At 44.7% G+C, this 10,605-nt stretch overlaps 2 protein-coding genes across 10 annotated transcripts in view; one reads left to right on the top strand and one right to left on the bottom strand.

Moving 5' to 3' along the window:
- Window positions 1-3,214, top strand: part of LOC112142848 (flavin-containing monooxygenase FMO GS-OX-like 4) — a 4,858-nt gene extending 1,644 nt beyond the window's left edge. For all 9 annotated transcript variants that reach the window (XM_024266453.2, XM_024266452.2, XM_024266451.2 and 6 more), the window contains exons 4-10: window positions 40-178; window positions 258-400; window positions 1,039-1,091; window positions 1,183-1,307; window positions 1,389-1,496; window positions 1,674-1,883; window positions 1,963-3,214. In XM_024266453.2, the coding sequence (XP_024122221.1) occupies window positions 40-178; window positions 258-400; window positions 1,039-1,091; window positions 1,183-1,307; window positions 1,389-1,496; window positions 1,674-1,883; window positions 1,963-2,274 (1,090 nt within the window). In that variant the 3' untranslated portion in view covers window positions 2,275-3,214. The remainder of the gene's footprint in view (window positions 1-39; window positions 179-257; window positions 401-1,038; window positions 1,092-1,182; window positions 1,308-1,388; window positions 1,497-1,673; window positions 1,884-1,962) is intronic.
- A 3,098-nt stretch (window positions 3,215-6,312) lies between these two features.
- Window positions 6,313-10,012, bottom strand: LOC112142850 (P2Y purinoceptor 3). Its single transcript, XM_024266463.2, has 2 exons — window positions 9,382-10,012; window positions 6,313-7,514 (listed from the first exon to the last, which is right to left on the bottom strand). Exons 1-2 carry the CDS (start codon window positions 9,828-9,830, stop codon window positions 6,614-6,616), a joined length of 1,350 nt encoding a protein of 449 aa, XP_024122231.2. The 5' UTR covers window positions 9,831-10,012; the 3' UTR covers window positions 6,313-6,613.
- Between the last annotated feature and the right edge of the window lie 593 nt (window positions 10,013-10,605).

Here is a 10,605-nt window from a genome sequence, read left to right as displayed (position 1 = left end):
ACACACACACACACCTTTGACCTCCTGATTTCTCCTTAGGACCAACCTTCCTAAAGAAGTCATGATGTTCCCCGACTTCCCCTTCGCCTCCCACCTCAGCAGCTTCCTCCCCCACCAGGAGGTTCTGCGGTACCTGGAGAACTACTGCCAGAACCACGGGGTCCAGCCCCACATCCGGGTGAGCCCCCCCTCCACCCAGGAACACCCCATCCCAGATGAAGGTGACTCCAGTCTAAGCTAACGTTCTCCGTGTCAAGTTCAACACGCTGGTGGAACGGGTGAAGCCTGTCGCCATGACAACCGAGGCTGTGAGGGAGAAGACTGTGTGGGAAGTGACATCATCAGACGCATCGGGCCGTCGGAGGGTGGAGACGTTCGACGCCGTGTTGGTGTGCTCGGGGTGAGGCCGCCCGTCATAAGGAGCTGTGGGTCACTCTGACCTGCACCCCCACCCTTCTGACAGGTCAGAGGGGTGGGGGTGCCCCATAAAAAGTTCATAAAATCAAATTAAAAAACAAGGAAATGTAAAAACAACCCAAACCGAAGCTAAAAAGATGAGTTTTAAACTTTTCCTTAAAAAGCGGATTCAGGTTTTCTGTTGAATTTATTTTTTACAGAGCAATAAAAGTAACTTTATTTCTGTGACTATCTGGATTTTATATTTACGGACATGAGATCAAATCCATTTAGATCCCTGACAGAAAACAAACATTCATGATCGTTCAATGACATGAATGATGGAAAACCTCCAGAAAAAAAAGGTTTTTGTGAATTTGTTGCTAGGCTAGAAAACGGTTTCAGAGCATTTTCTGGAGCCGATCTGGTGACTCTGAGCACTCTAAATGTTTATTTTAGTCAGGAAAACCGCTGCAGACTGTCTGTCTAAAAAGTAAAAGAAAACATGAACCTGAGCCGATCTTGCAGACAGTGCAGTCGTGTCCTCGTGTGTCATCTCTGACTGAAGGAGGCACTGCAGATGTTTGTGGGAGCAGCAGAGGAGCTTCACCTCCTGCTCTCCTTCTCCCTCCTGACCCGTAGGCACTACTCAGACCCCCACATCCCGGACCTGCCGGGGATTCAACACTTTAAAGGTTTGTGTTGTGATTCTGTAGCCGTGGACACATTCTGGGCTGTCGGTTGAAGCACCTCAGCAGCTGTGACATGAAGCTGATCCGTCTGCAGGTCAGCTGCTCCACAGCCACTCGTACAGGTACGCAGAGCCGTTCTCAGGTCAGTCCGTGGTGGTTCTAGGAGCCAAAGCGTCTGGTCTGGACATTTCCATCGAACTGGCCAAAGCTGGAGCTCGGGTACTTTCCTGGTTTGGGTTTTCTGCAGAAATGCATGGTGTGCACGAGCTCAGCTGCTGGGTCTGTCATTCCTCTGTGCAGGTGACGCTGAGCCACGGTTATCCTCGCTTCAGCTTTCCTCTTCCGGCCGGGATCCAGCAGGCCAGCTCGGTGGTGGCGGTCCAGGACGACGGCAGCCTTCTTTTCCAGGTGACTGAACGCCACAGCGGCGTCCTGTAGTGCTGATGCTGCTGATGCTGAGTTTACATTTAATCCAGAAAAACCTAACCTGACTCTACCGGAGACCACCAGATGGCAGCAGAGTTCAGCGTCACCCTCAATGCACCTCCAGATGTTTAAACCTGGTGATTTTTTTGGTTGATCCAGGACGGCTCTTTGGGTCGGGCCGACGTCCTGATGTTCTGCACCGGCTATAACTTCCGGTACCCGTTCCTCGATGCGGCTCAGCTGGGGCTGGAGGTGGAGGATCACCTGGTGACACCTCTTTACCGCTTCATGGTGCCCCCTGCGTTCCCCTCGCTCTTCTTCATCGGCATCTGTAAAATCATCTGCCCCTTCCCTAACTTCAACTGCCAGGTGAGCTGCGCTCTGAGCAAGGTGTGTGTGGGAGGGGCTTCCTCTGAGACCTGACCCCAGACTCCTCCCATCTCTGCAGGTGCAGTTCGCCCTGGCCGTGTTGGACGGCTCCATCTCCTTACCGTCTCGTACACAGATGGAGGACGAGGTTCGGGGGGACCTGCAGAGAAAGCTGGATCGTGGCGTTCAGCGGCGCCACCTGCTGAAGATGGACCAGGACCAGTGGCAGTACTGCGAGGGACTGGCCCGCTCCGCCGGCTTCCCGCCTCTGCCTCCGGTGGTGCGCAGCCTGTACGAGGAGGTGTGGCGGCAGCGGCAGATTCACCCGGAAAACTACCGGAACCTCAACTACAGGCTCGTCAGCGACACCCAGTGGGAGGTGGTGAACTGACCCGGGAGCCAATGAGAGAACAACCTCTTACCTTCCATGTGGGAGGAGCCTTTGTCGCGACAAAGTATTTCTTAACGAAAGCATCGTGAATTTAGAGGCGACAATCACCGAAACATCCAACTTCTTTCTGCTCTGAAAGGAGGAGCAGCTCAGGCCATTTTACTGTGGTGCCATCTTGTGGCCGTCATGAGAACTGCACCTGCAGAGGTCACTGAACTCTCCAGACTTCTCCAGGATGGATCTTAGTTGAAGCAGTCATCCTCCTCCTCTTTAAATAATCTCCAGTGATCTTTTATTATCATCCAATCATGCACTTTAGGTCCTACGACTGTTTCTATTTACATCTCTGCTTTAGTCTGAGGAAATTAAATAATACAAAGCTGAAACGTTTAATTTTTATCTCCAAAATAGATATATTTGAAGATTGTGAGCATCTGCAGAAGTACAAATGGTTACTTTCTTTGTTTTTGTGATGCAACTTAAAAAAAAATAAATAAAAACTATAATTTTTTTTTTTTTTCTGAAAAAGAATAGTCTTCCTGTTGATGAGCTGTAATGAGCAGAACTTCCAGGAGATTTTTTCTCATTTCACTCAGATTTTAAAAGAAAACAACTACTTCAAAACTACAAAAGCATATTTCAGAACTCCCAAACGTTAAAATCTTTTTTTTTTTCTACTGCACCCTTGAAATTTGTTTCTGACTTCAACCAAATTCTTTCTAAATGTTGCTTTAAAGTGGGTGAATGGATCAATATAATCAATACCAATCATTTGCTTTCCTGCTCATTAGAAAATTTTACCAGAAATTACCTAAGACTTGAAATTCATCTGTCATTGTTTTACATAAATATCTGAATGATCTGGTTTTCCTCAATGCAGGGGTTTGGCGGCCCGCAAGAACAGTTTTTGTGGCCTTCAATAAATCATAATTGATGGTTATTTGTTTTGTTGTTTCTGGCGACATCTGCAGGAACAAAAAGGTAATTACACCCAGGTCCAATGGTACAATGTATTCATTTCACCACTAGAGGGCAGAGTTTTTTTTTTTTTTGTGACTGTGGAGAAAGGAAGATGCATGACGACGGCAGTAAAACGGAACGATTAGCCGTATTTGCAGAGAGATTCAGAGCCGGTTCCTTTGAGGAGCAGATGTCGGGTTGGCGAGGAGAAAAGACGCTTTCAAGCTAAGTGAACAAATGCTAACATTGTCGTACCTCATGGGCTGGATAAAGTCATCTGTCTGATTTGCAAGCAGGTTAATGCAATGCTCAAAGAATTTCATATAAATGATCACTATGTTACAAATCATAAAAACTATGATGAATTTACTGGAGAGGAGCACAACAATAAACTCCAACAATTACGAAGAGGCCATAAATCCAGTGAAGCTGTGACTGCAGAAGCTACAGTTGTGGCTTTGGAAATGACCCGGTGTTCTGCCACGGTACGTTCCTCAGGCCAGAATGTGTTTCCCCGCTCACAGACATCATTGAGTTGTCTCAAAACGCTCATATGTAATCCCAAACAGTGTTAAAAGAAAGTGAATAATTACAATAGACTGTATTCTGGAGGTTTTAGGAGTTTATTGTCATATTTGAATTCCCCCCCCACATATGTAAAATAACGGGAGGGGGCACAGATTCTGTCGGGTCTTTGCTGGTCCATCCTGCCAGAGTCTGTGCCCCCAAAAATTTGCGATAAAAGCAACAGCTATTTATTTTTGTTCATGATAAAGTCATCTTCATAAATTGCATTTCTTATCCTAAATTTGCCAAACAAAGGTATTTTTAACACAAACATCTGTTGTTGTTTAATATAGAATATGTAGAAAAATGTGAAAATATGACAATAAACTCTCTAAAGCCCCAGAATAAAGTCTATCGTAATCATCTTCCTTCTTTTAACACTTTTTGGGGGAAAATATGAGTGTTACGAAGCAAATCCACAATGTTAAAAAGCGGGAACATAAATTCTGACAGGGGGGACGTACCTCGGCACAACACTGGTGTAGAAGCGCTTCAATGACGGTGAGTTTATGCTGTAGCTCACATAGACATCACAGGTCTGATGTTGACCAAAACTGATGATATTTCTAAGTTAAAATGATCATTTCAAATCTTGTTCTGTTGGGTTTTATGCTCTGTTAACTGTATAAATGACATTTGTTCATTGAAGTTATTGGCCCCAGTCCAATGTTGAGTTCTTCATTTGGCTGAGCAGCCAATGAGAGTGAGAAGAGGAGGGAAATGGAAGGGCGTCAGAGTGCGGACATGACCAGATTAATGATCTTTGAGAGCGATCGGAAGCTCGTGTTAACCATGAACGAGGCTGACTGCAGACTTTAATCCAGAGCAACAACACGGCGTCACAAAAACACAGCAGCATACAAACACACAATGTTCTACACAATACCAGGATTCATAGTACATCAATACAGACTCACATCAGCTTCTATTGCTCAAACCAGAACATGAGCAGCTGCTGTCTCAGTTCAGACAAAGAAGATAAACGTTCATGGATTTGTTGCAGGAATTCTGCTTGAGGAAATGTTAACTAGCAGAGCAAAGTCCACGCCTGAGAAGGAAAGTGTCTCATCGACTTCAGCTGGAGAGGCTGCAGCAGATAAATATGATCTGAGTGACAGAGAAGGGACCAGATGTTTGGTTCTATTTCAGAAAGAGGACCACAAAACTTTCGTGAGAATATGGCTTTAAAGTCCAGCTCCAGTGAAAAAGATGTTTTTTGAGTTTTTAACATGTCTGTGTGTCATTTTTCTTCTGAAAGAGAACAAATGTAATAAGAAATCATTTAGTATTTGTATCTGCGAGTATTTCTCCTTTTAAATCAATCAAACTGTCTTGGACAGACTCTGTTTGAATGAATGATCTTCTTTCCATCAACAGCTCTGCTGCACATGCACTAAACCCTCATCTGTTCCTAGTGTCTAGTTCAGGTTCTGGAGAAGAGAAGATGGTATCTTCACATTGACTGCAGTCAAATGAGCCGCCGTTCACATTTCTGTGGTCAAATCAGCATCACTGGATTTTTGGTGTGAGTTTCATCCAATACTTACGGTAGCAGGACTGAGAACGCTGGAAAATCTCCACCAGACTCCACGGAGCTTCTTGATGTGACCACGGAAATGTGAACGGCGGCTCATTTGACCGCAGTTGGAAAGGATTGTAAATCAATGAAAGAGCATTTTGATGTTAGCTTTGATTATTTTATCAAGAACTCTGAGAAACCAATGATTGAATGTATTGATCACAGTCAATAAACATTGGAGAATTAGCTAAAAGAGTCTTTGGTGAACTGGAAGGAGAAAGAATCAGGATTTTGGAGGAAGTTCTGTCCATGAAGATCTTCACTTCCTCGTCCAGCTGACATCCGGATCAGAACCATACGGCTGGACATTACCCAGATTGATGGATGTTTTTATGTAGCAGCGGTGAAGATTGACACAGAGCTGTCATTATTGGGCAGGGGCGGAGCTGCTCAGTTCAGGTCCAAAAGCCACGCCCCCTCAGAGGAGATTTTGGAAACAGAGACTTTAGATCAACATGAAAAACTGCTTTTAAAGACATTTAGGTTGTGGGATTTTGGTTAAAAACTTCATAATAATAATTAAAACACTACATAAAACGTTTTTTTAAATAAAAAAAGTTTTTATAGGGAAACTTTAACCCTTTAACTGCCTGCTCAACTGAATGGTGGGAAACATTTAGAAAACGCGTTTTTAAAAATATCGATTGTGTGCATTACTCCCCAAGGTATGGAGCCCCTAAAGGGACATTGAAGAAAAAAGATTGAAGTTTTGTTTTTTTTTTTCCAAAAATTAAAATGATGATAAAAAAAATTTGGTTAGTAATGAATGCACACCAGATGGTAACTTGTGTACGTCAATTAGTTACCAGAAATGTTTTTTTTTATTAAAAGAAAAAAAAACTGTTAATATGTAGTGTGCATCAATTACTAACCCCCCCAATTTTTTTTAACTTTCATTTTTAGAAAAAAAAGTTCTGGTTAGTAACCAGAAGTTTTTTTTTACTTTTTTTTTTACAGAGCCCCTAAATATTTTTAGAAAACATTAGGGTTAAGTAGACCTCGGGAATCCTCTGCAATGTTTTAACCTTTAAATATATGAGGCGTCGCAAGTGAAGCTTGTTCACAAAATCTTTAACATACTGTAACTTTTTAATTGTCAGCATGATCAACGTAATTACAGTAGATTGTGAAGGAGAAAAGTCGCTTTTCTCTTTCACAATCTACTGGAATTACGTTGATCATGTTAACGGCAGTAAATCAAAAACAACCAAAAAACACTGGAGCTCCGGTGTGTTAAAAAACGACCCTGGAAGACTTGGATTCATTTTCCGTCTGCAGCTCCCTCTCCGCCTTCTCCGCAGCCACGTGATCCTCCTCCCCCGCTCCCTCCTTTTTCAGTATCGCAAGCGGCCACCAGAGGGTGCCGCTGCGGCGGTGTCTTCGAACATTTTGTCCCGCGTGGCAGCAGCAGGGGGCGCCATTGTCCCCGGTGAGGAAGTAAAGGAGGGCGTTGAGCCACGCGTTGCAGGAGGCCAGCGGCCTGGTGACCTTGTAGCAGATGGAGACGGTCTTCATGGCGTCACAGCCGCCGAGCTGCCCCCGCCGCAGCAGCAGGAACAGCGTCCGGGTCACGTGGAAGGGGAGGAAGCAGAGTGCGAACAACAGCGTGATGGTGACGATGGTTTTGATGGACTTTCGCCGGCGGCGGATGTAGTGTGAGTACTGGGAGCCTGAGATGGAGACAGACGTCCTTTCGCGATCTCTGCCACCTTCTACCACTCCGTCCCCCGCCGGACCGTCGTCACCTCCCTCAATGGAACTGGGCGGAGAGCGCAGAGACTGAAAGATTGTCCGGACGACCTGAGAGTAGCACCAGGCGATGGTGACGAAGGGGATAAAAAAGCCCAGCAGGTGGAGCACAATGCCGTATGGAACGTAATCAGCAAACTCCTCGTCGATGGCGTCGTCCCAGCAGTTCATGTACCTGTCCTCATATTCTGGTTCGGTGCTGTTCCTGCCATCCTCAGAACCAACATGCCCCGCTTTTCCTCTTGAAACGAGTCCTGTCTGGGCAAACCTGAAGATGGGGCAGGTAATTATGAAGACCACCATCCACACCAGCGCACAGGTCCCCTTCACCACCCGCTTACTCTCCAGGGTGATGGTCCTCATGGGATGGCAGATCCCTAGATACCTGTGAAGACAGAAGGTCAGAGGTCAAACCCGACACTTCCATCTGTTTACTGGACATGTCAAAGTCAAGGCCTTCCGGGTAATTATATTTTATTGTTATTAAAGGCCCGATGTTATCTTGTAGTCATTTCTAACTTGTATAATTTTGACTAAATATATTTTTATGGAGAGTAAAATATTGAAAGTAATTTAAGGCTTAAGTTGATTTATTCTGGAATAATATTCCTGCCTTTATATTATTCATAGTTATGTTAAAAAGTTACAGTTTTAAAGTTGTAAAAATTGTCATTCTGTTAGCTTTATGGACTATTTTGGCATTTACTAAGATTTTTTAAGCTATTTTGGAGTTTAGCTATTTTTTTCAGCTACATGCTAGCTGTTTTGGCTAACCTACGTTTTTTTCTTTGTTTGTTTTTTTAGGCTTATTTGGCATTTAGCTAACATTTTACCTGCCTTTCAGCTTTACATTTTCAGCTATTAACTTCAGCATTTTTGGCTATCAATTTCAGCATTTTCAGCGGCCGCATTCATCTTTCAGCATTCACACTAGCATTATCACAGGTAATGCTATATATCTAGTTCAAAATTATGTTAAAATGTTAGAGTTTTAAAGTTTTAAAAATGTAGTTTTAGCGTTCAATAAATGTTTATCCTGTTCGGCCCGTGACCTAAGGTGTGTTTTGGATTATGGCCCCTTGTGTGATTGAGTTTGACACCCCTGGTTTACAGGCTCAGCTTCAAAAACAGGAAGACAAACACAGCTCCAATTATCTATTGATCTATTGTAAAAGTGGTCTTTTAGAATTTTGGTGTTTTTAGTCAAAATCAAAAACCTGTGTCATCTAGGACATAGTTTCTGCAGAGCGACAGGAGTTCACCAGAAATTCACCTCTGAGTTGTAGGCGGGACTGTTGGTGCAGAGTAAGCACACCTCGATTTCCCATCATCCATCCGTTTACACTGTCTTTCTATCCCTTACTTTACTATTAGTTTCTCATTAGTTTACTCCTAGCTTACCAATAGTATATCTTTAGCTTACCTTTAGTTTAAAGTTTGCTTAGTTTACCAAAAGTTTAACTTAATTTTACTGTCAGTTTACCATTCATTCACTGTTAGTTTATTATTAGTTTGCTGTTTGTTTATTATTAGTTCACTATTTGTTTAATGTAAGTTTACAATTAGTTTATCTTTAGTTTACCGTTAGTTTTCCATTAGTTGAAAATGTGTTTACAGTTAAGTTTACCATGAGTTCACCTATAGTTTACCATAAGTTTATCGTAAGTTTACTGTTAGTTTACCTTTAGTTTACCATTAGTTTACCGTTAGATTGCCGTTAGTTTGCAGTTATTGTTTTCTTAGTCTACGGTTAGTTTATAGTAAACTAGTAATAGTAAACTAGCCGTGACTGAAAGCTGTTACACCTGCACTTTATTTTAAATTAGCTATTTTGAAGTCAGACTGTAATAATTTAGCAAACATTAAGATGTTTTTTTTTCTCTTTTAAATATTTTTCCTAGTTTTATGTTCTTTAATATTTCATGTGATGAAAGGATTTGGAATTAGTACATAACAACTTTATCACTTGTGCTCCATCAGCCTGTAAGCTAACGTTAAACATCCGAGTCTGTCCTGGAATCAGAAGTGATCAGATGGAGCTAAGAACCAGCCCAGCTTCACCTGGTCTCCAGGACCGGAATGGAGGTCCAGGCCTTCAGCAGGGTTGAAGGTTCTGCTACCAGTGCTGCTCCTGAACTAAACCAGAACAACTTTGCACCCAATAGAAAACCTGAAACTGAACTGAACTCTTTAACAGCAGTCTTTCCTGAGACTTAGCAGAACTTCGTGGCTGTTTGATGCTGGGCTCCTACCTGTGCACAGAGATGCAGGTGAGGAAGTAGATGGAGCAGTACAGGTTGAAGTAGAACAGGAAGCGCACCAGGCGACACATGAAGTCCCCGAAAACCCAGCGGTCCCGCAGCACGTAGCTGGCCACCAGGAAGGGCAGCGACAGGCCATACATCAGGTCGGTGGTGGCCAGGTTCACCATGTAGATCAGGGAGGTGTTCCAGCGCCGCACAGCCCCAGTCCCCCCCCCAGAGTTGCGACACGAGCGCAGCAGAACCACAGAGTTCAGGGAGAGGCTGAAGAGGAAGGTGAGTGAGTAGCAGACGGGCAGGAAGACGTATTTGTAGGACTCATCGATGCTGCAGGACAGCGAAGGCAGAGGCGGCATAGGGGAGCTCGCGGGGCGGGCGCTCTCCAAAGCCGATGAACCCCCTTGGAGCGGGGGCCCAGAAGGTGGCATCAGGCCCATCATCCGAGGGCTAATGGGAGCACCAGTGACTGAGGTCAGGCTCGTCCGGCGTCATGGCGGCGCTGAGGTCCGTCCTCTGGCTCTGCTCGCTGGGACTGATCCTGTGGACAGCTGGACCTGAGTGACAAACAGCCAACAGCACTCATTAGTGCGGCGCCGCTTGTTCACAATGTACCACTGGCGTGTTCTGCTGATGAAGACCACGCTCCGCTTCATTAGCCCCTGAATGATTAACGCGGCTCTCCGGAAACCTCCACCCTGCACAGTGTCTCTGCGGGTGGGGTCAGCTGCTGAGGCGTTGGGGTCAGAGTTTACATGCAGGCTTGCTGCAGGATTCAGAGAAAGTCCCAGGACAGAGTAGAACCAGCGTCACAACGGTTCGTCCAAACCGCAGTGGAGTCCGTGACCCTTCTCACCAGCTGAAGTGAAGCTTGTCCTGATGTGCACCATCCACTCTCTGGAACAAGTTTATGTTTCTTCAGAGGACTTTAATAACAAAATTCCAATAATCTTTGAAAGTCGCTGCTTCAGCAGGGGAGGCTGTGAGTCCACGCCCAAAGAAAGATCACCTGTTCCAGGAACCAGAGGAGGGATCAAACGTCTCTTCTGGTTCTCTGGTTCTTCTTTGGTCCAAATCAAAATACAGATGAGTTTCACACCTGCTAAACCAAGAGAACCATCAGAGGACAGCAGCTGTGGATCAGATTAAGTCTGCTCCAACGTAATACTCCCCAAACCCCGGGTCATGGACCGGCACCGGTCTGCGGGTCACTTGGTA

Source organism: Oryzias melastigma, linkage group LG14 (genome assembly GCF_002922805.2).
Source record: "Oryzias melastigma strain HK-1 linkage group LG14, ASM292280v2, whole genome shotgun sequence".
Lineage (NCBI taxonomy): Eukaryota > Metazoa > Chordata > Actinopteri > Beloniformes > Adrianichthyidae > Oryzias > Oryzias melastigma.
This window is presented reverse-complemented; position numbering and strand designations above follow the sequence as displayed.

Excerpts from the sequence above, each read along its gene's own strand:
- LOC112142850 (XM_024266463.2), bottom strand. The coding sequence starts at position 9,830 with ATGATGGGCCTGATGCCACCTTCTGGGCCCCCGCTCCAAGGGGGTTCA. Across the intron at positions 7,515-9,381 it reads ACCTGCATCTCTGTGCACAG|GTATCTAGGGATCTGCCATC; the intron begins GTAGGAGCCCAG and ends CTGTCTTCACAG.